Here is a 27542-nt window from a genome sequence, read left to right on the forward strand (position 1 = left end):
AGAAAAACCATTTTAAGCAGAACTTTCTGCATTTCAATTTACCCCTCTCTCCTGTCATTTGGACCCAATCCATCTTTTTTACTGCCTCACCAGGAATTAAAACACATTGGCAATAACCCCCTGAGCCTTCTCCAGGCTGAACAAGCCTGGCTCTTGCACCTTCTCCCCCTCAACACAGAGGCTTCAATTCCTTTATTGTCTTTGCTGCCCTTCACTCAACCTGCTCCAGTATCCATGTCTCCTTTTTACTGGGAAAACCAGTACTAAACACAGCCTGCCAAAATGCCTCTCTGTGGCTGAGCAGCAGGGAATAACCTGATCATTCTTTTAACAACTGTTCTTTTGGTTTTGCTGACCCCTACAACAGCAGCATCTCATATAAACTCCCTACCAAACCAGGAAACTGCCTTTCACTTCAGCCATATTTTTCAGACCTTTACATTTTCACGTGAACACACCTCCAATTCCTACAATGAACAAGAAACAAGAATGTTTTTCAAAAACTTTATCCCATCTTTATATTTTCTTCAAAATAAAAAGTCATTTGTATTCTTGAAAACAATAACAGGTCCCATTGCTTTTCTGAACCATACATAAAAAGATAAATAGAGTAAAACATACAGTTCTGGGATTTAGAAAGCTAAAAGGCTCTTCTAGGACTGATTTATAGAAAGGAATAGACGCAGAGGTAACAAGCTGCTTGAGGACAGGCCACTCTGACACCTCTCCGTGGTTTCAGATAGTCCACTTCTCGGTACGAGCTTCCACACTTTTGACCAGGCCTTCTCCCAAAATCTCAAAGTCTTCCAGAATTGCTTCCACATTGGGAACGCAGACCAGCTCATTGTTCAGAGTTGTCACCTTCCTTCCCCTCATGCTGGAGACCTGCAGGACACAGAAAATATTGTACAAATGGGAGCACCTGCTTGGAGTTGCATTGCAACCTCTGCCAGCCCCAGTAAGAGAAGTTCCTCTCTTGCCTTGTCACATCCAAACCCTGCTACACCACTGCACTCAGTTCCACAAGTTTTACTTCTCAACACTATCAGTGCTCATTTTTAGAGCTAACAAAGTGCAAAAGGGACCGTTCCAGCCCCTTTTAGGGTTTACCCTGGAGCCACAGGCCAAAGACTGTGAGGAAGTCAGGAGGCAAAGCAATGGCCAGGGGCATGGTGGAATGACAAGTGTGAAGAAGCATGGCAGAGCCTAGGTAAGCAAGGAGTATGCAAAAGGGATCACAGCACAAGGTTGAGTAAGAGCTGCCTCTGCTCTTTGGTGGGTGTCCAGACCTCAGGTGGGAAGATATCCTTGGCTCCAACAGTGGCAAAAACAAAACCCTTGTGTTTAATCCAGCCAGACTCAGCTCCGATGCAAGCATCTCCTCCTCTGTTTCACCACTGTGAATAACTGGATTTCACAAGAGCAGCCAGGCAGAATGGCCAATGCCCTCTGGCCGTGAAGAGAGGGGAGATAAATCACCAGAGACTGACAGAAGAGCCTGGGCTGCCAGCTCTGAGCCATGAGTAACCGGTTTCTTTGCGTCTTTCCTTCATAGAAAGCAGCATGAATCACTCCAGCGTGCCTCACACCTGGCTAACCAGCCTCTAGGGTTTGCCAACCCACACAGTGCAGCTGGAAAACAGCTCCATACATCAACGAGGACATGGGCACCCTGGACCTAGGCTTCTTGTGGGTTGGGTATTTCTGGTAAGATCCCTAAGCCACAAGAATGGGATAGTCTATTTCCCTTCTCAGTTCTCCTGATGACTGAAGGCACTGGGGCCACATCTGTGTCTTGGTTTCTCCCCTTCCAAGAAGCAACAGGACCATGACCTCCATTTCTCAAAGGGCTTTGGGGCTGATGAGAGTTGGACAAAGCAATTACTATACAGAAAAATAAAAAGAACCCTTCAAGGTTTCAGAGTATAGAGGTAATACAAAGCTTAAAACAGAGACAAAAACTCACCTTAAAAGGCTGAGGCTGGAAGCTCAAAGGTTTCCACAGAACTGCAATCACTTCCCCTCCATGCTTGTCATAGAAAAACAAGGCAAGATCATCAAAGGCATTCTGGAGAGAGAACAAACACAGGTTAAGGACAGTGACCCATTAGTGACAACCCACTGAGTGTCCCTCACTGTGGTCCTCCATCAGCTGACCTGGCACTACCAAGACACACTTTCCCAGTGTCCAGCAACTGTATCCAAGATTTCACAATGCATGAGACAGAAAGAGGCAGCCCTTCCCAGCAGGCAGTCCTGCCACAGCACATTTCATGGCACCAAAGACAAACACAAAACCAGAGGCCAGCATCTCAAGCTCTGCAATCTGTGCAACCAAGGTATCTTGGAAAGCTCCTTCTTCCACCAAGATAAACCCCATGTGAGATGTCAGCACTTTATCCAAAAAGGAAACAGTAGGGCAGAGGTTTTAAGTAACACGTTGTTCTGTGGGGTGGAATGAGATGGAAAGCTCAAAGGAGGCACTGCAGCAATCTGTCCTCCTTGCCCCTTGTGTTTCAGCAGTGGTGTCAGTGAGCATCTCCTTCGGTGGTGCCAGGCAGCAGAGATCAAAGAGAGATGTTGCACAAAGGGATGACTAAAGCCTAGTCTCGCTTCCCCTAAGCCCACACCAGCTGGATTCCCAGGGCTGCAAGGAGGCAGATGAGCATCACAGCAGAAGGAAACAATGCTGTGTGCAAGCAACTTCTCCAACCCAAAAGTCTGGCCCTACAGCTCATCACCCAACATGCTGATACCAACAGATGTGTACCCTGAAAGAAGCTGACCGAGACAGCCAAACAGCTGCTCCCTGATACATGTTTGTCTTGGAGATCAACATCAGGCAACAAGATGTATTTACCAGGCTGAGCAAACAGTCCCAGCATCAATACAGGAGAAGCTTCTGCACAGGGTTTCACTGACCTTGGAACAAACTACCACCCAGAACACAGACCCTCTGCTCCCTCTTCAGCCTTCTTCTCCACCAGCTTCGTTTCCCAGCTTTTACCAAGAGAGGTCTCTGCTGGCATCATCATATCATGAGGTTTTCATGAGGATGTGCATGAAAAGAAAATCAACATCAAAGACAAACTTGGATGGGCTCTTGTATGGACATACCAGGACGGCAGTAGGAAAAAAAAGGTAGAGTGGGTTGGTGTTACCAGTGATTCTAAAAGGCAAGATGGCATTTTTAGAATACAGATCTGACAAGCAAGGAGGGGTGGTGTTGTTTGCAATTTTCAGAGACAGATTTGAGTTTGGACTGTTGTTGCCCCACAGAGGGCAACAAAATCAGGTCATCAAGATGGAAAGATCCCAAGAACTGCCAACTCATCCCACTCCATGGGCTTTCACAGGGGCAAGCCTGGTCAAAGCATTATTTCACCAAACTGGCTAGAAAAACCACTGTCTAAAAATACATTGAGAAAAAGGTAATCCACCCTGGAATTTCTGTACTGAGGGCAAAGGGTTATGCTCAGAGCCCAGTCAACAGGGAAGACTCCTCTTTTTTTAGCCAAAGAGGGAGGGAGGGAAGCTCAAGGAATGGCAATAAAGCTCAGGGCACGCTGACCGCCAAGGTGCAGCTTTCTGAACTAAAGGGGAGCAGACGTGTGAGAACCTGAAAAAGCCCAGCTACTCTGCAGGGCGAGGTCTCAGATCCACACGATGCTCCTTGTGAGAATAGTATTTTTTACAGACACATCTTACTGGATAGAAGCCAGCAGCATTTGCAGTAAAAAAACGCTCCCAGGCTCAGCTAATTCCCAATAAAACCAGTGTTTGGCCTGATACACAGGCTTTTTTTTCCCCAGACAGCAGAGGGCAGATGTTAAAAGGACGGCATCAAATTCAAAATCTCAGCACTTGTCCTGCTCCCAATGTCATCCATGTGATAGTGTTTCAAACTGGCCCACCGAGCTGTGGAGTTCTTGAGAAATGGCAGTGCCAAAAGGGTCAGGTGTATTAGTCACTGCACTTCTGTTTGTTCAGAGGCTTGGGGAGTAAAAGCAAACAGTTCACCCTCCTTTCCACATCCCATGTTCTCTGCCCAGTGCCACTGGACTTGTCTGAGCCTGCAAACACCTTCTTGCAGGAAAAGTTTCAGAGAAAAGGGAGAAAACATTTGTTCACTTCTCCAGATGCTCTATCTTTGGTTGCAATTCAGCTTTCAAGGCCCACAGAAATCCCTGCCATCAACAAAACCTATGGCTGGTTCCCATCTCACAGGGACAGAAACCCTACAAGGTCAGGGTTTCAATTTGCAGAGGCCTCATTCTCCAGGGAGAAGGTGCATATGGCACCTGGAAGAAGATTAGAACAAGCTCTGTAAGAAACCATCTGAGTTATAGGAATGAAAAGGGTGGAGAAATGTAGTGAGTAAAACAATGCCTGGATCTAAAACAGGATTACCAGATTAAGCAGCTCCATCTGAAGCGCGGATTTTGCAATGAGCAAAGTGATATTTAGTTAAGTATCTACTAGTTGTTAGGTATCTACATTGTTAAGTATCTACTGTTTAAGTATCTACATTGTTTTTTAGGGACACGGTTTTTTCCATCTGACCCTTTATCCACACATTTTTTTCACTGCTTCTACAAAGAGATTAGGCTCATTGCATCACAGATGCTGGAAGAGCCTTTTAAGGAGGTCTCTGCACACAAAAATGTGTCCTACAGTAGTATTTCCTGGTTCAACAGCAGCTCAGAAGGCAAATGCATCAATAAACACTTGCTCAGTGTTCAGAGAATTTTAAGTGCTCCTAGCAAGGAACCCACCAGTGTAAAACCTTATCAAAGCTACTTACTTCCAACAAACAATTATTTGTGGTTAACATTTTGAGGTTTCTGTCACCCTCTTGTGACCTGCCCTGAAGCTCCCAGTTATGTGGCACAGAGAGAGCCTCCCCCACAACCCAACAGAGCAAGGAGCACTGTCCAAGTAACCCCAGGCTGAGGCAACCTCTATGACTTTCTTTTAAAAGACAAAGGAAACCCTTGGGTTTGGGATTCAGCTGATAAAAGGTTTCAAGTTGAATTCAAACTAAGCAAACTTTTCCACCTGAGAGCTATACACACATCCTTGTCCTGGGGCTTTGGGGCAACAGGAAAGAAATGTGGAAAGGAAAGAAGCCACTCATGTCCTCCTGACTGCATCAGCACACATTGTCAATCCACCAAATCATTAAGACAAAAGTCTTCTGTCACTTCCTACACAACAAACCCTGCACAGCCTCTGAGAGGAAGGCATTACCAACACAGAAGAAATGTAGCCACAAGTCCCCTGTCAGCTCAGCCCAGGAGCACATGGGGCTGATGCCCCACTGAGCAAATGGGCACACACATGTGCACCTACCCTCAGCCCAGGGCACTTTGCTATGGGTCTGGTGGCAGTTCTGCAGCCCTGAAAGCAGGTGATTGATTTCCTGACACCTCTGTTCTTCCAAAGGTGCAGATCCAGACAGAAAGTTTCCTGACCAAAATGAGAGCCCACAGAGCTTTTTCAGCTTTTCCCTGTCTACCTGGTGTCACCATAGGAGGAGTCAGCCCTGTCAGTCAAAACAAGAAGGGAGCAGACTGACCTGCAAAGATTTCACCAATTACAGCTACATCACATGATCACAGCTTACATGTTTTATGAGATAGAGAATTTTTATTATCATTAATTCCTTTCTAACATGCAGTAGCAAGAGACACATTTTTACACAATGGGAGGAAGAAAGGAAAGGGCTCAAAGTCTTCCTGACAGGTCTTGCCTTAAGGTGCAAGAAATGTAAAACACTACTTTAGAGAGATGCTTATTGTAAAGCAGGAAACATTTTCTGCTCATCCACACAGAAAAGATCTCACAAGATGGACAGCTTCTCTGCCACAAGCCCTTCCTCTGGCATGTACAGCCCAAGAAAGCTAAATCTCAGTGAATGACAGCACATCCCATCAGTGACATGGTGAGACCAAAGACCCAGTAAGAAATCTGAGGTCTATTACAGCCATAACAGACAGGCAGATGGACATGTCACAGGCAGCTTCACCCAATTTATCCCACAATGAGTGAACAGCTCAGGGAAGTGACCAGAGCCTTTGGCTTTTGTGAGCTCCAGAACACAGGCAGACTGGCATGGCAAGCAAATCCACAAGCCCTGTGTGCTCTGGATGCTCTTGAGTCCAGAGGACAGCCAAGTCATCCTGGAGCAACAGCTGCATGGACTGAGCCTTCTCACACCACATCCCCAGCAAATACTGGGGTGTTCTGCAGCTCCACAGCCACCACAACACAGATCAGCCGTCCTGAGGGGATACTCAATGGGAGCCTCATTCCAAACACTTAAATTTAATTTAGCTTTGCTGGAGAATCCCCACCAGAAGCCACCCCAGGGTTTGCTCAACCAGGCACTCTGAACTGCACGTGGCAGGGAGGCTGCTGGGTGGCTGAATCTCCAGGGAATCCCTCTCTGTGGGATTTCTGGCACCTGCTTTCCCTCAAAAGTGTCTGTCTGCAAAGCCTTCTCATGTGGACAGGATCACAGAACAGGCCTTCTCTACCAGATCTGTTCTGGAATTGAAGAATTTGCTGCCTGAACACCACAGCCAGCCTTTCATCTCTACCCAGAGCCTCCCAGGCACCAGAGCAACTCAGGCCAGTTCCTGCAGCACATCTCCTTGAAGAAGGAAAAATGAAAGCAGTCAGGACTCAGCACCTCCTCTCCCTTCATTTTGTACTCTGATTAAGCTCCCTGGAAAAGGCACACAGCAATCCTTAAGCTCCAGAGCACTAATGCCTTGCTAAACCCTTTGACTTCAGAAGAAAAGGGGTAAACAGGATGGACAGAAGAGTGGATGTCCTGGTTACTAGTCTGAACTAGGGGAAGAAGCCACTCCCTGCCCCTCTCAATTCAATCAAAACACCAAGGCATTTAAGTCCTGTTTTCCTGTGGAAATCTCACTAAAGGGCAGATGTTTCTTTTTTGCCCCTAGAAGAACACAAAATCCCAAAGCATCTGTGAGACAGATGTCTCCCTTCGCTGCTACAAACTCACCATGGCTGCACTGTTAGCCATGGCTACAGCCTTGTTGCTCAATTCTGTGGTTTGTGCTGTTAAGAGAGAGCAAATTACTCTGAATCAAAGCCAGTCAGTTCTGCGTCCAAACTGCCTTCTCATCCAAGTTCTCTCAGAAGGATTCACTGCTGTCACCACACTTCTTTCTGGCATCAACTTCTTGCAGGTTTTGGATCACCCCCAGGGCTTCCAGCCCACAGGACAAGGAAGAGCTGAACATTGCTTAGAGCAGCAAGAGTCAGGGAAGGAGAAATAAAAAGGTGCTGGAGAGGCTACCAAGCAAAGCCAAAGTCAATGAAAAGGTCTTGCCTTGGAGCAACAACATCAATACACTGAGACATGAAGTCAGATGATTTCTAATGGATGGAGTAGCTTCTGCTGACAGCTCAGCACCAGCAGCTTGCAGTGGTCCTGCAGTGCAAAATCAGCTTTTGAGGTATTCCAACCTAACTGGATACAGCTGAGTTCTCTGAGAGCATGTGCAGTATCACCTCTGTGACTTTTCCAGGAAAAGAAACACCTGTATGCCTAGAAAAGCAGATATTTAGCAGCTACTGATCTGGACACTATGAGTGACAAGCAAACTGTTACTGGAAGATATCTCCAATATGATAGCCACAAGAAAACAAACAGTAGCTAAGAGCCTTAAAGATAAAGAAAAGCCTCCCAGACAGAGATGCTGAGGCAGATTTCGGGCTCTCTACCCCACAGCTCACTCTTCAGAGAAAGCTGCAACCAGTTCCTGATCTGTTCCCTCCTAAGAACCCTCACGTCAAAGAACAAGGGATATCAAGAGAATCAACACTGCTTCCAACAAGCAATGTAATGTGACCTTTGCTCATATCCATCTTTCTTCATCGGGATGTTAGCATATTGGATTTAGGAGCAGCTGAAGTTTGCAACCTGACCAAACCCAATTCCCAATCTATTATAACCTGTATTAATAAAAACAGGCAGTAAAAGCAGAAAAAATTCAGGCAATTTGGATGTCACTATTGACTGGACCACATAAATCATAATTGCCTGAAGATTAATGAAAGCTGCTTTCCAGGAAAATCTTTTCTCTACCTTTAACTTCCAGAGCCACTTACTGACATCAACTTGTCTAGATGAATAAAAGTAAATCCCATGAACCCTGATGAGTTTCCTGATTGACTGCCTCAATCTACAGCCAGTCGGGCTGCAAGCTTCCCCAAAGAGACAGCTCTCACAATCAGCTCATCCAGCATCCTCCAATTTCTCTTTAAGCAAGCATTCTTCTTTCAGGTTTCCACGAGAATTGCTTAGCCCTGACCCCTTCAGAGATACAGAGGCTCTGTCCCCATGCATCTCCAGCACCTTGGTAGCTGCTGAAAAGCTCTGTTTAGCTCTAGAACTCACTTCCAGCACTGGGTGGAGAAGGATTCCAGACTTTAAAAACTCCATTTCCTACCCACATCTGCACCTCTTGGCTGAGGTTTCACGGCAGCAGGTTAAACATTCATCATTGAAAAGCAAGGGGCTGGTCTTGATATGACTCCTCAGACACCAGAAAGGAAAGTGAAAGAGCAAACAGTTCCAAATCTGCTTCCACCTCCCTTTTAAAACCCTTGTAAAGGATGCTTCTCCCCTTCCTTCTTGCTCAGGAAATCCCCCAGTGCTCTCTAGAACATGTCTGCAGGACCTCCAGGTCCACCTTCCTTCTCAAAGGGAGGAGAGCACTGGGCACCTCCTCTCCCAAATGTCCTTTCAGCTAAGGAAGCAGTGCTTTTTGCAGGGAAATTGTATAACAATTTGGTGGTCTTCCTCAGTTTCATGAAGCCTTTCACACATCCCTGTCTCTCACTTCCTCACCACCCAAGACTGTCCCAGGCTGCTGTGGGTGACAGGACTAAGCTTATGCCTTGGCAGCTCTGCTGAAGCCACAGCAGATTCCCACGGGCACAGGATATCATGCATGGGCTGACATGCAACTTGGGGGGTAACAGGGCTGTGCCCAGCATGAGGAAACCTTCAAAGAAACCCTTGCAAGTTTTCTTTGCCCAACCCCTAAGGTACCTAGTTAAGGTGAAAGGGGAGCTTGAACTCAGAGGGCCCAGAACCTTCCAGCCTAAACTGGAGCTTCAATTCAGGCACCACTTTTTCATTGGAGGCCAAACATTGGGGTGGGGAAGTAGGAAATCCCTATCCCTGGAGACACACAACATCCAGCAGGACTGGGCTCCATGCAGCGTGCTCTAACATGAAAGCTGGCTCTGTCCTCAGTGGGGAACAGGACAAGAGACCTCCACAGCCCCCTTCCTGCCACAGCCTAGAGTCCCATGCTTACCATTCTGACACTGCTCACAGCACTCCTATCAGTAAGGGATGATGGCCCTTCAAAGACAAAAGGGCATCACAACCCCATCTCTCTGCACACCCGACACTAATATTTAACCCAGCTACCACAGCTGAAGCTGGGAAGTGCCAGGTGCTGCACAACTGGAAAGCACAGGCTGTCCACATCCAGGGAGGATCACTGCTGTCATCCAAGACTTTGCATATCTCCCCAGCTTGCCAAGGCTTTGGCTTGGAAGAAAGACCATGGAAAAGACCATGGTCAATGACTTTGGGTACTGATGTTCTCCATATTCCCATATTACCAACTTCCTCTGTTGTTATGCATGCGGCCAAACACAGAGAAACCACTCTGTGACCAATACTGATCTCCTTTGGCTAACACAACCATTGGCCTAACAGCAGAAAGCTTACTGGGACCATGTCATGGATACCTGTACTTCCCCCCAGAAACTGTATGCGGCTACTGCCCATCATGTACATCAACTGGTGGAAGAAGCCATGAAAAGTGAGTTAGCTAACTAGAGACAAATGGCTTAAAGACACTTTTGTGCTGAATACAATCTTCTTCAGCAAAAGCTCCGGGTGGTTTCTATCTGAGCTCATCCTCCCATGACAGCAGCACTCCCATTTCCATGCAGGAGGTGGTGTACTCAACAGGACTTCTGCTGGAGAAGTAATGCCCATCCCATGCAAATACCTGAAGATGTCACCAGCCACATCCTGCACCAGCAAGCAATCCAAAAGCCAGAGGAGAGTTCCCCCTTAGGCACCCCTCCTGCCTCCCCAACAGGCCATGCTTACCCTCAGCTCCTGGAGGTACAACTGCACAGGGTCATAATCCACCACAGGAAAGAGGATATTCATGGCAGAGCTGTTCTTCACCACACCACGGGAAACCGATTTCACCGGCCGGTCCACGCTCTCCAGGAGCCGAGGAATCTGGTTGGGATTCAGGTGGATCAGGACATCATAGAAATCCAAAGGAGGGCGGAAGACCATCTGCAGGGGGAAACAAACAGTGCTAGTCAACACAAGGACACAAGAAGGCAGGAGGGGTAAGAGAGGTTTCCCAAGTCCCTGTTTTCATGTTGTCTCCTTCTCCATAGGAAGCAGTAAACCAAAGACAAAATTTTTGTGAGATTAACGTTGCAAGTTTGCCACAGACCCCAGGAAACCTACCTGAGTAAATGCTAGTGGGGTGGGCAACTGAGAGAGGGACAAAGAGGTGAGCTGAGACAGATAACAGCACTGCACATGGCAGAGTCTCAGGATGAAGAGGGGAATCAAGAAGCCAACAGGGACTGAACAATACGCAGGGGGCAAAGGAACTGTTTTAATAATAGGATGGCCCCATCTGTCCACCAAGACTTGCCCCAGAGGGCAAAGGCATCTTCCATCAAACAGACAGAGGGTGAGAGCAAAACCCCATTAATGGAGGGGAGCAATCCCAGACACGTAAATATTTGGACAGGCAGGATCTAGCTGTGGATACAGCTGTATTAAAATGGAAAAAAACTTTAAACTATGAGCACATTTTCAAATGGAACAAATGATGCAGAGACATGAACAGAGAGGCACGGGACACTGCTCATCTTAGCACTGGAAGAAAACCCACTGCCTGGAACTGGTTTACAGCCAGGCCAGAGAGAACACATGAAGAACATCAGTGACCAGCACTGAGTCAGTCCTAGCTCTGTTCCACACAGACCTCCTGTCCCACCCAGTGATCAAGTCCATGGCTTCCTGTGTGCCCTGGGAGCAAACCCATGTGTGCATCTTCATGACAGCAGGCATGTCCCCATGGGACCCAAATGCAAAGACAAAAAAAACCAGCTTGTAGCACTCTCTTAGATACAGGAGGCAACTGCAGAGGAGGCAACTCCAAACTAAACTGCAAAGGCTTTTTCCTCCTCCCTGCCCCAAGCTGTGCCCTGGAAACAACATCCCATGTTTATCCCTAAGGAACATCACAGGCCTCCATAGGGAGGATACTGGCACGGACCAGAGAGATTCCATTGCAATGAGAAACATTCCCACTGCAATGGAAGAGAGAAAGGAGTCCCAAGGAGGCTGAGTCAAGGTGTTGGGAGGCTGCTCTGGCCAGGTGACAGTCCATTTTAGAAACTAACCATCCCCAGTTCACAATGTGCCTCTTGAATTTCAATCTTGGGCCAGCACTGTGACTGCAACACACTGGACATGCCTCATTCCTTCACAGACCTGTAACATACACTTCTACTGCCTCAGTACATCCTCACCTCATCCTACTTCTAGTGCAAAATAAAGCAGAACAGAAACCAGTGTCAGTAAGTTCTTTTTATTTTGCTTAGGCAGAAAAAGAAAATCCACTGCATGTGCTGCTTTCTGGTTTTGGTTTTCATTTGGGGTTTTTTGTCCTTAATGTGAATCTGTCATATCTAACCACTGTTTGGCTTCTTTAGTCCTTTGAGATTCAATCCCCTAGTTCACTACCTAGTACACCAACAAACTGCCCCTCAAAACACATGTATCTCCCTTCAAAGGGCAAATAAATACACATCTCTCAAGTCCACTGCAGTAATGGATGTTTTCGTTTCCTTAAAGAATGAAATCATTGAGAAACTGAAGAGGGTTAAACTCCACAGGGTATTACTCCTCCACCCAAACCAAAATAACATCCTCCTAAAGTGCCTGGTACTGTCCTGGCAAAACCTTCAACACACTGAGCTTGGTTAGAGTTGAGCACACAAGCCAGATTTCCACAACTATTCCAGAACAATCTCCCAGAGGAACCATTTGATCAGGTCATGGGCACACCAACTGGTTTGGCACAGGAATATTGTGGGTTTGGTCATGTCCCAAGAAAAAGAGAGAATACAGAATAAACTTGTCCTAGTCACCCCAAGCTGCAGTGCAGAGCTGGGTCCCCCAGAAGCAGGGTGGCATAGAGGGACACCAGCCTCCCTCCTCCCATCCTTGCAGCTTTACATCCCAGGGCAATCTCATGGCCTGAAACCTCCTCACACACCCCAGCAACCACCAGCAAAGCCCAGTCTCCTCAGCCAGAGCCTGAAAACCCTCGTGCTGCTGCCCCAGAGGGCTACCTTCACATCCTGGTCACTGAGCGGGTCCATGAGCTGCTCCTCCAGGGCACGGAGAGACTCCGAGGCGAGCAGGACAAGGCGCTGCAGGATCTGGGGAGGGAAGGAAGTCAGAGGGTAAAACCTGGCAGTTTTGGATGTAACAGAGACATCCCTCCCTCATGGGGCTTTAAGAGCTGGCTCCAGCTCTAGGAGCAGAGAACTGCCCCAAGGCAGCAGCCCCCAGAGGCAAGGGGACAAAGGGCCCAGCTCACCTGTGCCGAGGGGCGCTCCCGGGTCCACATGGAGCTCCACTGGTCTTTGGGGGTGGCCAGGAACATGACGGGGAGGCGAGCACGAGCTGCTACAAACTTGTTCTTGATCTCCGTGCAGTCAGAATCTGGAGACAGCAGGCAGACAGGTGAGATACTCTGTTCCATTCACAGCCCTCTGATCTCCTCACCCCCATCACAGCCAGGAAAAGGCAGCACAACGCATTTATCCTCTCCCACCCTCTGATCCCATAGTCCATGTGAAACCAAAGCTCCTTCACTTGGGCTTGTGCCTCACTCCCATCAGATGGGCCTTTGCTTTACACCCACTCAGCTGAGCTCAGGCATGTTAGGTACTGAGACTGACACAAGCTGGAAATTCACATTATAAGCTAGTGACAGCCTGTATTATCCAAAAAGTGTTCTATCTTTTGTCTTTTATTCCCCCTCAAGTGGGGAAAAGCTCTTTAGTTCATTAAAATAAGTTGGAGGGCACTTTGGAAAATATTAGTTTTCAAAACCCAATTCTCTCTCAAACACCTTTACTTGTTTTTGTAAATCAGCTTTAAAAGCTGGGTGTAACTACCTCCCCCATACCATGACTTTGCAGAACCGAGACAATTCCATGGTCTCCTGTGGCTCCAGCATGTACCCAAAAGACAATCAACAGACAAAACACTAGAGGGCAGGAACAGACTGCTTCAAATACAACACCACATCCAACACCACCCACGCTTGTCACGGATTTCAACAAGACCAGAAGCAGCAGAGCAGCATCACTGAGACCCATCTCTTCACAGGCAGGCAGGGAAGAAAAGAAAATCACACATGGCACAACCAAACCCATCCTGCAGGCAAGTGAAACATGACAGGACAGGAGCAAGAGAGTGGAAAATCTCCTTTTCATAGTGAAAGCTATTATGTATCCAAGAGATGTGGAGCCAGGCACTGACCAAGGAAAGCTCAAGAATCTCATGCTGCAGCTCTCCTACCCACTGCCTGCTCACCTGTGAGACCAGTGTTTAGGTTGACTATCAGAGGGTTGTTTTTCCAGTCAAAGGTTGCCAGCAAGCTGAGGAAGCGCAGGAACCCCACCTGTGGAGAGCTGCAGGCAGGACAAAACAGCTCAGCATCAGCATTTGCTCTCCTGGCAGCCAGAAGGGCTGCACTTGGGGGTGACTTAGTGAAGGCCCAACCCACATGCAGCCCAACAAGGGATATCTGTGATGGGAAAGGGAAGTTCAGAACGAATTTGAGACACTTCCTCTTCTCCAAATCTCCAGGGAAAGTCTTTTCACCCTTTTCCCTCATTCCTCAGGAAAAAGAAACCAGCAAAATGTAAATTATAGTAGCCCCCAACTCCCTCCCAGCTGCCCAATCTCTTGATGCTCTTTCCACCCAGACTCCTGGGTCTGGAACAAGGAGGAGGTGGAGAGAGGGCTGCTCCCATCTCTGGTGCAGGTCTGAACACCAGCCAAGTTCCCAGAGCGCCTCTTCCCCTGCAGCACAACACATGGACAAAGCCAGATAGCTGGGAAGACGGGGATTCTGTTATTTTAGGAGACAGGAAAGCATTCTAGGCATCAGACTGTTGTTCCTGCTACTTTGGGAAAGGAAACTGCACCCCAAGTGCAGGGCAGAGTAACCTTTTGACTCCACATAGAAGAAAAACATTTCCTGTAACTTCATTTCACTTCCTCTGGGCCCAATAACATCTGCCTGCCAGAGGCCAGCATTTACCAACATACTGCTCCATTCAGTTTTCAGGGCCCAACCCCTTGGCCTTCCCTTGGAAGCCTTCTCCAGGAGGGAGGCTGGAGCTGCCATCACCACCCTGACGTTCTTCCTAGGGAACTCAGGAGCCCCAGCACAATGGTAGGTAGCCACAATGCAGCTCTCACCCTGCTTCTCCTGGCCACCACCCCCAGAACAAGGGGCCTCACCAGTCCACCAGAAGGCACAAGACACCCTGCAGTTGTGGCACCAGCACCTAGAGGCCACAAGAACACTCACTCCAAGCCTTACCTGCTCTACCCCTTTCTCTGCAGTTCTCAGCATAGGGAAAGCCACAGCCCTCAGTGCTAAGCATCTCCATCTCCTCTGGCAACTCCCAAATGGACTTGGGACAGTATTTTGGTAGCACAGGTGCCTCATGCTCCCTGCTGTGAACCCTCTCAACACCTCCCACCTGAGCAGCATCTCACCCTTCCATGTAATGAAAGGCACTAAACCCCCATCAGGCCAGCCTGGCCACCTCATCCTCACCTGGGTGGTGTGAAGGGGGCTGGGTGGAGGAAGAGAAATGCCACAAGCAGGTCCACACACTCCTCAGAGATGCTGTCACTCAGGAGCTGGGCGCTGATCCAGCGCTTGGCCAGCCGGGAAGTGCTGCCAAACACAGGGTGCTGCTGCTGGAGCCTGTGAGGAGGGAGACATGCCACTATTCAGCCCACACACTCCAGGACCCACAACAGCCTCTTGGCATTTGGTGAGAGAGGCAAAAATCTGTGAGGAACGCTTACACAGCATTACAAGCACAGAGACTTTCAGCAGATGCTGAGATATTGGGGGAAGAAGGGAAAATGCTGCCTCAAGCTCCCCTCTAAGCATGCTGCATTTTAATATTTGTCTCCTCACAGCAGTGACTTCAGGGTGAGAACTGGTGCCGCCCACACCAACATCCCTCCCGCAGTCCTTCCAAAGAACCTCTCACAAGGCTGGCTGAAATGCCACTTCCCAAAGCAAGCTCCTCTACCCACCATCACCCTCCAGGATCCAAGGGCACCTCCATGATTGTTTCCAGCCATGTCCCCACATCCTGCCCTCCCAGGCACTTTCTGGCTCACTTACCCATGCAGTGAGCTAGTTAGATAGGGCAGATGCAACGTTTCCAGCTCCAGCTGCCGAGATTCCTCTGTGTCCTGATACTTCAGCATCCCTTCTGGAGTGACCACTTCCTTCAAGATCAGGGGCTCCCGGTGGTAGGCTACTTGGAGACGGAAAATGTAGCCATCCTGAGATGGGACACAAGGCAGAGTCAGGCTGGATGGACATAAGCAGCATGATGTGTGTTATGTTGCTCCTCAGGGATACAACAGCAGCATCCTGACATCAATGCAGTCTCACCACACTCTTTCCTAGGCCCACCATCCAAATATTGTTTTTGTCCAGTGGGACCACTGCCACAGCCCCCCAGCTCGGTAAGGTCAGGCCTGGGGAAGGTTCTGGGGACCCCCCTACCTTGTACACATCAGTGTGGGTGACTGCAGGTCTGCAAACCAGCTGGTGCTGCTGCCGGAGGAGCTCAGCCAGCTGGAGGTGGAAAGCAGCCTTGATGCGCTTGATGGCTCCTTTGTCCTGTGGCCACTGGCCACTGCCTTCCATGTGGCAAATGACTGGGGGCAAAGGGAGAGAGAGCAGGAGGTCAGTGAATCCCACATAGGAACAAGGTGTTGGATAGGGGTGTCTGGAACTACAGGTTACAGCACAAGGGCAGGAGGAGACAGGGTTCTGCCCCTGCCTGTAGCACACCAATACAGCAATAACAGGGCCAGGATTCATGCTTGCCTCCACTTCCCTCCAACAGATCATCTCCCGCTCACATCTCACCCCACTTACTCTTCAAAGGTGTTATGTAGGCTGGGCAGGGCTTCTCCTCCGAAGGAAGCAGAAAGTGCTTGCTTCTGTTATGGAAGGAATAAATTGGCTTCATAGGAATGGGAGGAAAGACCTGAAGAAAGAGAACAGCCACACAGCAACTGAGAACAGGGAGCAAAAACCTCTCTCAGCAATGTGTATCCCCCCACCCAAACCTCCCACACCAGCAAAGCCCTCCAGTACAGAGGGTTTGGTCAGCTTGTGCACAGCCAGCCCAAAGGATGGAACAGCAAAGAAGAGGCACCATATTGCCCCAAGGGCTCTAAGGAGCCACAAAACCAGAGAGTGACTCATTGTCTCAGTCCTCCCTCACCCCAGCTCCCTGTAGACCCCCAGGGGTGGCCATGCCCCAGGACACTCACATCTGTGTAGCGGAGGGCTGGATGGACACCCTGCACAGCCGTCACCGTCAGCGGCAGCTCCTTCAGCTTCCACAGCTTGCGGCTCAGGTCATCGTAGGAGCAGACAACACTCACCATGGCCTCCTCGCCCGTTCCCCCTGCCTGTAGACACACAGGGAGCCTCTCCAAGCAACTCTCCTGCACTCACCTCTCCTCCCTCATGGGCTGGCATCACAAGCAAGCCCCAAGCAGCCAGCACTGCCACCCCAGGGAGCAGCTGCTGGCAAGAGCGCTCAGCAAAATGGGGAGGTAAGAAAGGGAGCAAAGACAAGGGCAAGGCTGTCTGCAACTCCCCAGCAGCCACAGGTATCCCAGAGGCAAACAAAACTACTTCTTTTGCAAGACACTAAGGCAGCACCAAGAGCTGTACTGCCAGCAGTCACTATAGTAAAGGAGAAGCCAAGAATGATCAGGGAATAAAGAGATCATACACTGGCAAGGTGAGAGCAGTGCTACTGTCTCCCCAGCAGTTACCACGATGCCAACAGAGGCAGCTGTTAACAGAAAACTCCACTGACTGCACCCTTAGCCAAGGCAGAGCTCTGTTGTGTGGCAAAAGCAAAGAAAACATTCAGAGCACCACAGGAACCCTGAGGAGGGCAGCAGAGAAGCACCAGAAGGAGAATTGGGGCTGCCCTTACTGCTTCCACCTCTCCAGATAACAGCAGAGCAGCCTGAACAGGGAGGACACATTGGTGACACCAAACCACCCAGCTCAGAGGCAGCTGAGTCACACAAGGAGCCAACCTGCCTGGAGTTCTCCAACCTGGGCTCTCTGGCGGAGCAGCAGCACCCTCTGTGGGTGTGCCATGAACCACAAACCCCATCCTGATTGTGGCTGCACCCTTCCTCTGCCTTCATCCTGCATATCCTCACAGGCAGCTGGCTCCCCAAGCTGCCTGCACACAAACAGCTGGAGGAGCAAGTACCCCTGCACCCACCACCCCACACTCAACAGCAACTTTCTCCTTTGTTCCTCAAGGAATGACAACAAGGGAACCCCTAAGCACCCCTCAGGCTCTAGGAAAATGCATCCACTATCAGACTGGGGTGTATCAACTCTGCTAACCCCATACCAGCCTGAAGAGACACAGCACACAGACCTTCCTGCCTCACCACTCAACAGGCTGTGAAAACCAGCACCTCATCCCAAATCTGACACCCAATTCTGCCCAGAACACAATCGGTTCTGGCACAGGAGATCCTTTCCATCAAATGCACACCCCTTCGATCAGAAAAAGTGGAAAGGAAACAATTTCTTCCTCCATCCAACAACCAGACAAAGAGCTGGTTGTACTGTCGCCTTTTTGGGACTACCTAAAAACGGAGGCCAGACAAAATTAAGGGAATAAAGAGTGGTTATATTTATTGAAGGGCCTTCAGGTACATTTTCAGGCAGACAAAACCCCCCTCAGGAGCTACACCCCAAAAATGGATGATAGGTCATGGGTTTTCATACTTTTATAAGTTTGGTCCATTTGCATATTGGCCGTTAATCTTCCAGTTACAGCTTCGGGTAATGAAGACATTTACTCCCAAGTTTGCTCCCTCTCCAACTCACTTTTGTTTACATTTCTCAGGGCCTGAGACAGTAAGGTATCCTTGATTTCCAGGCCTAGAGAGGAATTGTTTTGTCTAACCAAAATGTGAAGACAGTAGCTAACACTCTATACGGAGTTTAGAGGTAAACACTAAAGAACTGCAGGATTATAAATATATGAAAAATATTAATACTAAAATCCTAAATGCTAAAATCCTGATGCTAAAGGCATCAGTACAAAAAGACCATCGAAGTGTGTCAAAGTGCTCATGGCTCATCTCGAGACTTTAATTTCACAAGCTGAAAAGTAGAAGTTGTAAGGAGGGACATTTGCCAGCCTCTGAGATGCATCTTTTCTGTCTGAAAGTGCAACTTCTTTGTTTCGGCTGCACATTCAGATGGAGCACAATCTAGCACTTTGCAATATGCCAGGAACAATCCCATTCCTGGGTTTGCCAGCTGGACCTAAGGGATGGCAGCACAGAATTGTCTAGCCCATGTCCTGAAGGATGCAGTACCTCAGAGGTGCAGCCAGAGGAGCACTGTGGGACAGTAATATATGCTCAGGCATGCGGACAGAAGGGCAAAAGCAGTGAGAATAGGACAGTGGAGCGCTTGCAGGGGAAAATGAGGTCTGGAGATGCTAAAGTAAGAGGATTTCGGCAGATATGCACTGGCTGCCATGAAAGACTTTGCAGATCCTTAAGTTTACTAACATTCTCTTGGGAACCACCCAGCTGCTTCAGCGCCACTCAATGACCTCCTTACAGCCCTTCCCTCACTGCTCTTCCCAGAGAGAGCCCCAGCCCCACAGGGAAGCAATCATACCTCTTTCCCAGTCCTGATCACCGATTCCAGCAGGGCTCCTGTGTAGCAGATGGAGGACTCAGGAATGTCCGCATGGCTATGTAGGAGAAGACAAAGAGCATCAGAGCTACGACACGCCAGATTATTGATCCTATTGACACTGCACGGGTCAGCCCAAGGATGAGCAACCCCTCTCCAAAGGAAGGTCCTGGTGAAGACAAATCTCTGTGCATTCCTCCCTGCCCAAGTAATCCACCCAAAGTGGACCAGTAATTTGTGCAGCTTCACAGGATGCCAAAGCCACCAATGTGCAGCGTTTGCTCACAAGACCCATCCTCAAGTCAGGACAAAGAGGCACAGGCAAACCCTCCTTTCTATGCAAGAGGGCCTCACTTTTGGCAGATGGTATAAACTGCTGTAGAGGCTTTCCAATGCCGTAGGGAAGACACAATCTTGTGAACCACTACAAGGTATCAGAGGATTTCACAAAAATGTCCTGCAAGATCCAGACAGCTTCTCTTCCAGCTCTGAGGAATGTCCCAGCATCCCATCCATACGGTAAGGGCAGAACCATGCTGCCTCCTTACCTTTTGCATTACATCCAGCAGGGGATACAGCACCAGGTGCCTGCCCTTCCCACCCATTCTTGGGAAGCAGCTCACAACATTAGGACAACTAAAATGATCTCACAAATCTGAAACAATCCACAACACCCCATAAAGCAAGAAGCTGCAATGGGGTCACCAGGGACAGGACACATGGCAGGAACGACACATGGAACAACCCACAACTGCTGCTCAGTGCAACTTACAGCTTCAGCAGGTGCCTGATGATCTGCTCAGGAATGAGGCGCTTCTGGCAGGCAGTGCTGGCCTCCCACACCACAGCCTCACAGATGCTGCCATCCTGGAACCGACGCAGCTCTGACTTCTCTCCCCAGAAGGTCCTGAACTCCAAGGCCTGTGGAGGGACATTGACCAAGCCAGAGCAGAGACAAAGGTCATTTCTGGGCCAGACAAAACCTCTCCAAGATTACCAGCCAGCCTCCCAGCTGTCTTCAATCACAGCACAGCACCAGCTTTGCTCTTACTCAGCACAAGCAGGGCTCCCCTACCTCGGGGTGATCAGCTTGAGGACCCTTCTCCAGCGTGCTGGCAGCAAACTCTGGGACAAACAGGAGACCAAACGTCAGGGGCCCGACATCCTTGTGTTTCGGGGGCTCAGCATCAATTGGCCACTGTGGGAAAATGAGGAACATGAGGCACAAGGAGAGATGAGGTTTCTGGAGCAGCCGCTGCTGGGATATTGGGGTGCTAGATGAACTCCTGCTATGTTCTCCCAGGGATCCAGACAAGCACAGACAGGGAAAGTCTCATCCAATAGGTCTCCCTAATTACAAGAAAAGTTGTTTTCACCCTTCCTCATTACTGGACCAGGACTTGTGCCTAGACCAAGCAACACAGCTACAACCTACAGCCCAGTGCAGGGCCACAGGTTCCACATTCCCAACAAGGAAGACAAGCCTGTCTCCTTCCCCGGTGAGCAGGGATGGCCTCCCTTTGCTCTGTAATGCACAAGAGACAGTTGAGACCCCATAAGCTGCAAAGGATGCAGTGTCATTGCCAAGCTGCCTTACCTCAGGGATCTGGGGCAGTGAGTGAGCCACAAGCTGTGCTCTCTGGGACAGACCACGTGCCAGCAGCGAGACAACGAAAGGCAGGGCTGCAGCCACATAGTTCCCACCCCGATCCATCAGCTCATTCAGCAGCTGCATCTTCTTGCAGGTACCCTGCAGCTTGGAGACATGCTTCAGGCTACAGAGAAGAAGAGAAGCTGGTCACCTACCTCTGCCACCAAATTCTGAGAGAGAGCTATGTGAGAGGATGGACAAAATGGGGAACTGAGGATCCTAGCCCAGGGTGGGTGCTACAAGAATGCCCTCTGGCATCTCAGGAGATGCTGGTCACTGTTTCCAAGACTTAAAATTGCTCCCCTCCTCTGGGAGGCTTTCTAGACAGTAAAAGTGGAATAGCCCAGTGCAAGGAGGCACCAATGCCTATCTCAGAGCTTAGCAGAGCCACTTCCCACTGGGTAAGTTCAAATCTAACCCAGACCAAAGCTAGGAGCAGCTCACTCATCTTTGAGCAGGCTGCCTCAGCACTACCCCACCAGCACAGTGAGACTCACTGGAAGACATGGTCAAAGGTCCTCAGCATGGGCTTCGGGGTCATGAGCAGCACCTGAAAGCCATCCACCATCCGGTCATCTAAAATCTCCATAGACCGCTTGGCTTCAAACTGGACCTGAGCAAGGAGGGAAGGCAGTGCAGGAGCATGAATGCAAAAGGAGAAGGAAAGCAGAAGGAAAGCAAATCCCTCCAGCAGTGGTCACTAGTACTCCCCCATCAACATGGGCCAGCCCAGTTCCATGGTCAGCAGCACACCCTGATCCCAGTCTCTGTCCTTAGCATGAAGCCAAGTGACAAACTGCTCTCACTGCGGGCCACAGTCCCTTTTTGATATCCCTGACAACAAGGTGATTTAATTTTTTTCTCTCCTACAAAACAGTTACATCTGCTAAACAGCTGCTTGGCTTCACCCAAAGGTGCACAAAAAGAGGGAAACAACTTTCCCACACCACTTGAGCAAGACTGGTAAGGCAGTACTGCATCTAAGTCTCCAAATTCACTTCCAAGCTGGAGATGTTAAAAGCTTAGAAAGCCACAATGAATGCTCTACCTTGCTCCTACATCCTACTCAAAGACGTCTAACCATCCTCTATCTGAGCTCAGTCCTAAGACAACACCTCAAGAAGCCACCACAACCTGCTCAGTACCTGGTGGTATTTGCTGGCAGTCATATCAGCACAGAGATTGACCAGTCCAGAGGGATCCACAAAGACCACTTCAAATGCCTGGTGGAAATCATCCAGGACAGGCTGGAAAAGCAAACACAGTCCTTAGTCCTACAGTGCACCAGGTACACCAAGACACCCCAAAACTGTTGCCATCTGCCATCCCTGCAAAAGGCACAACCCAGCCCCAAGAGCAGCAGCAATACAGACATACTCAGGCACAAAATCCCTCAGAGGGCTGCTTACCAGGGAGGGATCAGCATCCTTGGCTAGACTGATCCCTGTCACGCTCAGGTCAGTGGTGGCTGTGCACAGACAGGAAGGAACAAGTCATACCAGCATCCACACCTCTCCCCCGGTGACAGTGGCATGGTTATGTACCAATACCACAAAGGTCTAAGAACGTCAACAGTGCTACAATACAATGCTGGCCTCCACCATATGATGGGATTCACCCACTGCAAGCTGCACCCAGCTCTGTTGACTCATCCCCTCTTGTCCATCCCACCCACAGGGGCTCAGCACAAAAGAAAAGCCACAATGGCCTCTCTGCCTCTTCCCTCACTGTGTTCAGGCTTTGTGCAGAGACAGCAACCCTTCCTTGTCCAGAGAGACCCCTGGAAACTCACCCAGGAATTGCAGAGTGCTCCTCAACACCTGGTAGCCACTCATCATCTTGACAATCTTGCGCTTCATCAGCAGGTAGGCAACAAGCATGGAGACCAAGAAGCCACTGAAGCACCCCAAGCCCTGTGAAAACAGAGGTACCACAACCCCATGGCAGGCCACAAGTTAGGACGGGGCCTCCATGAAAACCTAACACAGCCCAAAGCAAAGCCACAAGCCTCCACCCCACCCACCAGACCTTCTGCCATAGGAAGGAGAACAGGCCAAAGGCAGGTGAGCCAGGTGAGCAGAGCCCACCTTGGCACAGGACATACTTTGCTGAGCTGCCGCTGGTTCAGCCAAACTTTGAGAAGGGCCAGGCCATCTTTCATGCCTGGGAAGTCTGTGGCTGCGTTAGACAAGAAATGCAGGTGGGAGAGCATCACTGTGTCACATAGAATGGAATTGTTGTAGTGTGGGGTCGGGGGCTCAGTGGTTCCTGTGTGGAGAGATGACAACATGTTGGACCCAGCCACCAACCAAACACCTGCCCACAGAGGAGGGCTGCAGTGAACCCACTCTCAGGCACTGGGGGCAGTCTCTGCCTGAAACAAACAGCCTCATGTTCCCCCAGGCCTAGGCTGTACCTTCTTTGGGGCTACTCTGCTCCATGAACCAGGCGGTCCGGACATTGTTCTTGCTGGGATAAAAGCGGCTGGGTTTGAAGAGATCCGAGTCGGGACAAGCATGGAGTCTGACAGTGACAATCTTCTCATCCTTGCCTGTAAGCACCCGAAGGCAGATGTACGGGGGAAGAGGTATCAGAGATCAAACTGGGAAAACACAGAGCATCCTCAGCCTGGGCAAAGGCAAAAGCTCCTTCCCAGCAAAGTTCCACAGCAGTGGAAATCATGTCAGAGCAGAGAGTGCCAGAGCCAATGATGACCTTGAGGTCACACAGCTCATGCCCCAGCCCCATCCTCCTCCCCACTGCTCAGTCTGGCAGCATTGCCTGCCCTGGCCTTCCCATGCCACGTCTGTCCCAACCCACTACCTCCTGAGGGCTGTGAGAACAAGCAGCACTTAGCAGCCCCTGCATCCCATCATGTCATCACAGAAGAGACAGACTGCACACAGGTTCCTGGGAAAGGCAGAAAGACAGTGGGAACTGAGCTGGGGAGAGCAGGAAAGAAGGGCAGTGCTGGATACAGGTGTGTTTTGTAGGGTTTACTTTTTAACTCCTTGAAGTACCCACAGGACATGCCAGCCAGTGAGGCCAGCCAAGCTCCAGAGCAGGATTGGGAAGGGGACTGAGGACTAGACTCTTGATGAAGAGAGAAAACAGCTGAGAAGCACCCAAAATTTATCACCAATTGTGACGGCAGCCTCAGATTGATCCCTCTCCAAAGGGGCATTAAATGATATCAGACCACTACCAGCACCCTCCACCAAACACCAGTACCCAGTCACACACTACACCAGAGAAAGGCTCAAGTACCACCTTGAGGCCTCAGGAGCAGGATGGGCTTCAGATGGTTGCTGTTCATGTAGGCAAACTTCACACTGCCAAAGAGCTTCTCCTTGGACAAATGCTGGGCAATGTGGGACAGGTACAGGGCTCTCTTCCGGTGGTAGCGTTGATTCAGGTTATCTTTGTCCTGGAAGATTTCCTGGGAAGGGAGACACAGGATAATGCCACCTCACCTGCCTGCCAAGTTCAGTTCAGCCCGAGGTACCCCTGCACCCACAGCTCCCCCTGGCCCCACAGGCAGCCCTGTCTCAGCCCCAAGGAATTCCAAGCTGGTCAGGAGCTTGATACTGGCTCACCAGGCTCCAGGACTGCAGGAGACAGGAGCAGTCATGCAGCCAAACAGGGTGTGCTTAGTTTCAAGCTTTTCTTTCAATTAAGTCTGGGCAGCAAGGGGAGGTTACCAGGCTCCAAACATCTCCCTCCCTTTAACACAGTCTCGGGAGCTGTGGTAGAAGTGCAATTGGGTACAAAAGCAAACAGCATGCATCTCCCTGGCAATGTTCCATCCGGGCAGAGAGAAGGAAGATCCTCCTAAGGAACTAAGATCAAACAGCTGCTCTAGAGCAAGAGGCCAGCCCACACTCCCCAGCTCCTTTTGGAAGTCACCCTGCATATCCAGATGCTGCCACCTCACTGAGGAATGGAGTGGGCAGGGCAGGGATGATGGAGGACAGGAGAGGACAGGGCTCTGGCAGGCCCCAAGCCATTTAGGAGCTGGCATGGCCAGACTCACCCGTGGCATGGTCACTGCAATGTCCACGTTGATGTCCGGCCTGACGCAGGTGCCCAGCAGGTAACTGCCCACCACCTTCAGCTCGGCTGGGGGCACGAAGCGGAACCTTCCCTTGACGCTGAATGGCACCTGCAGGAACGGGACCTTCACATCCTCGGAGAGCCAGGCCTGGTCAGTGAGCTGAGAAGAGACGGGACACACAAAACACTCTGAGCATCAACAGCAGCAGACATGCAGGGAACAAGACCCCACTCCCCACACAACTGCACACAGAGTCTAAAGAAAATGCAAAGAGCCTCAAAGAAAATGCAAATTATTATTTTTTCAGCCCCTAAGGGACAGTCCACGAGTAGCTCTACTTGCAGAGCAACAGGACAGGGGTCTTGCCACCTCTGCCATAACCCTGGAACATACTTCAGTTTCTGGAGTCTCTGGGATGGCACTAAGCAGGCTGTTAATTTCATGGAGGAAGGCATCGATCTTCTTCTTCTTTTTCTCCTTCAATGTCACCTCCTTCAAAAGCTCTTCGATCTGTAGGGGGAAAGGCATCTGTAACACTGGAAATGCTGCTTTTACCTTGTCCTCCAGCACCAATCATGAGCCTGCTGCAAAGAACAGCTGGTGAGCTGGGAGACACACAGAACTCTCCTTAAACCCTGCCTGGAGCTGGCAGTTTGATCAGTTCCTGCCATTTTCTGTGAGTGCTGGATTGCAATCATCTCCATCACAACCAAGGCCCAGGCAAAAAAACCCTGATGTAATTCACACAAGCACAGCTCTGAGGAAGGCCGTTTGTATGACAGAGAACCAGCTGCAGGAAACAACCACAGAGGTTCCCACCACGAACCAGGCCCTAGAGATCCTGCCACTGACAGCAGCAAGTAGCTAGGAGACCAAATCTGTTCCTCACAAGAACCATCAATGTTAGAACCACCCGAGGGATGGAATGCCATCCAGAGGGACCTCGCAAGCTCAATGAGTGGGCCCATGAGATTCAACAAGACCACGTGCAAGATGCTGATCCTGGCTTGGGGCATGAGCAGCCCCAGAGCAGCCCTGCCCAGAAGGACTCGGGGGTGCTGTGGCTGAGAGGTTGCACATGCCCTGCCATGGCACTCACAGCCCAGAGAGCCAAACGTGTCCTGGGCTGCATCCAGAGCCCCGTGGGCAGCAGGGCAGGGAGGGGATTCTGCCCCTCTGCTCTGCTCTGCTGAGACCCACCTGGAGCACTGCATCCAGAGCTGGGCTCCCAGCACGGGAGGGACAGGGACCTGCTGGAGAAGCCCAGAGAAGGCCACCAAGATGATCAGAGGGATGAAGAACCTCTCCTATGAAGAAGAGCTGAAAGCATTGAGATTGTTCAGGCTGCAGAAAAGAAGGCTCTGAGGAGACTTATTTTGGCCTTCCAGTACCTAAAAGGGCTACAAGAAGGCTGGAGAGCGACTTTTTATGAGAGCATACAGTGATAGGAAAAGGGGAAATGGCTTTGAACTGAAAGAGAGTAGGTTTAGATTAAAAATGGGCTGAAATTCTTCCCTGTGAGTGTGTTGGCACAGGTTGCCCAGAGAAGCTGTGGATGTCGCATTTTTCAAAGTGTTCAAGGCCAGCCTGGATGGGGCTCTGAGCAATCTAGTGGTCTTGTGAAAAATGACCCTGGTGAGGTTGAAACTAGACGATCTTCAAAGGCCCCTTCAACCCAAACTGCTCTATGATTCTATGATCCAGCTACCAGCTGATCTTCCCCAAACACAGGCACAGGTCAACTCCGACTCCGGGCTCCCCCCGTGGGCAGTGCGCGGCCCCCCCGGCTGACCTGCAGGCGGAGCAGGCTAGAGTGGAACAGATCCTCCGTCTCCTTCAGCTGGGTCAGCTCCTCGCTGGTCGGCGGCTTGTAGAGCTCGGCGCGGCTCAGCTTGGCCGGCTGCGGGGCTGCGGCTGTCGGGGCAGCCCTCTTCCCCCGCCGCACCGCGCCCCCGGCGGGGGGCTCCGGGCCCTGCTCCGCCTCCTCCGCCGCCTCTGGAGAGCCCTGCGGGGAGAACACAGCACAGCATGGTTCGGTTCGGTTCGGCTCGGCTCGGCCCAGATCAGCCCCGCCATCCCCCGGCCCGGACCCGCCGCCTCTCACCGCCATGGCCGCTGCCCACGTGCACCCCCGTCACCACGTGCGGCGCCGCGCGCCCCGCCGGCCGCCGAGCGCCGCTTCCTATTGGCCGCGCACGACCGCCAGGGTCTTCCCATTGGCCCCACCGCCCGTGCCCGCCCACGGGGGGCGTGCCCGCAGAGCCGCTCTGCTGCCGCAGCAATGGCGGCGCCGCTGCCCGGCTGCGGGGGGCCTGGCTTTGCCGAAATCACCGCCTTTCACCCCAAAACTGCGGCTCCCGGGGCAGTGTGACGGACTTTCGTCTTCAGGCGGGCGAGCGCGGGGCCGCCTGCGCGCCGCAGATACCAGTTGTGGTACTTGATGTTTTAGCGGGGTGGATATCCTGGATGTGGCCTTCCGAGAGCCTGAGCGGGCCTGGCCGTCAGGAACAGACACCGGGAGCCAGGAAAACCCTTCTGGCCTGGAGAAGGGGGCACCGGGAGCCATCATCCTCCTGGCCACCTTCCGCAGGGACTGGGAATGACATCAGAAGCCAGTGGCATCCTACGTGCAGATTACTGGAGTGGGAGGAATAGCCCCTTTATATGAATTAGCTATATAGGCATTTAC

At 50.6% G+C, this 27542-nt stretch overlaps 1 protein-coding gene across 1 annotated transcript; it reads right to left on the reverse strand.

The window, feature by feature from the left end:
• Nucleotides 1-515: 515 nt before the first annotated feature.
• NOL6 (nucleolar protein 6) lies at nucleotides 516-26973 on the reverse strand. The gene is made up of 26 exons (XM_084225116.1): nucleotides 26958-26973; nucleotides 26646-26858; nucleotides 25247-25363; nucleotides 24833-25012; nucleotides 24070-24238; nucleotides 23216-23350; nucleotides 22904-23067; nucleotides 22592-22712; nucleotides 22209-22267; nucleotides 21945-22046; nucleotides 21297-21412; nucleotides 20746-20923; nucleotides 20224-20346; nucleotides 19921-20069; nucleotides 19131-19206; nucleotides 16724-16864; nucleotides 16323-16434; nucleotides 15945-16099; nucleotides 15555-15718; nucleotides 14970-15122; nucleotides 13712-13809; nucleotides 12708-12832; nucleotides 12457-12546; nucleotides 10175-10372; nucleotides 1967-2068; nucleotides 516-885 (listed from the first exon to the last, which is right to left on the reverse strand). Exons 1-26 carry the CDS (start codon nucleotides 26961-26963, stop codon nucleotides 736-738), a joined length of 3396 nt encoding a protein of 1131 aa, XP_084081242.1. The 5' UTR covers nucleotides 26964-26973; the 3' UTR covers nucleotides 516-735.
• Nucleotides 26974-27542: the final 569 nt, after the last annotated feature.

Source organism: Fringilla coelebs (genome assembly GCF_963513975.1).
Source record: "Fringilla coelebs genome assembly, chromosome: Z".
Taxonomy (NCBI): Eukaryota; Metazoa; Chordata; class Aves; order Passeriformes; family Fringillidae; genus Fringilla; species Fringilla coelebs.

Coding starts and splice junctions, on each gene's coding strand:
- NOL6 (XM_084225116.1), bottom strand. Junction 19,207..19,920: donor ATCAGGCACCTGCTGAAGCT/GTAAGTTGCACT, acceptor TCTCCTACATAG/CCATGCGGACATTCCTGAGT. Junction 15,123..15,554: donor CTAACTAGCTCACTGCATGG/GTAAGTGAGCCA, acceptor CCCTCCTCACAG/GCTCCAGCAGCAGCACCCTG.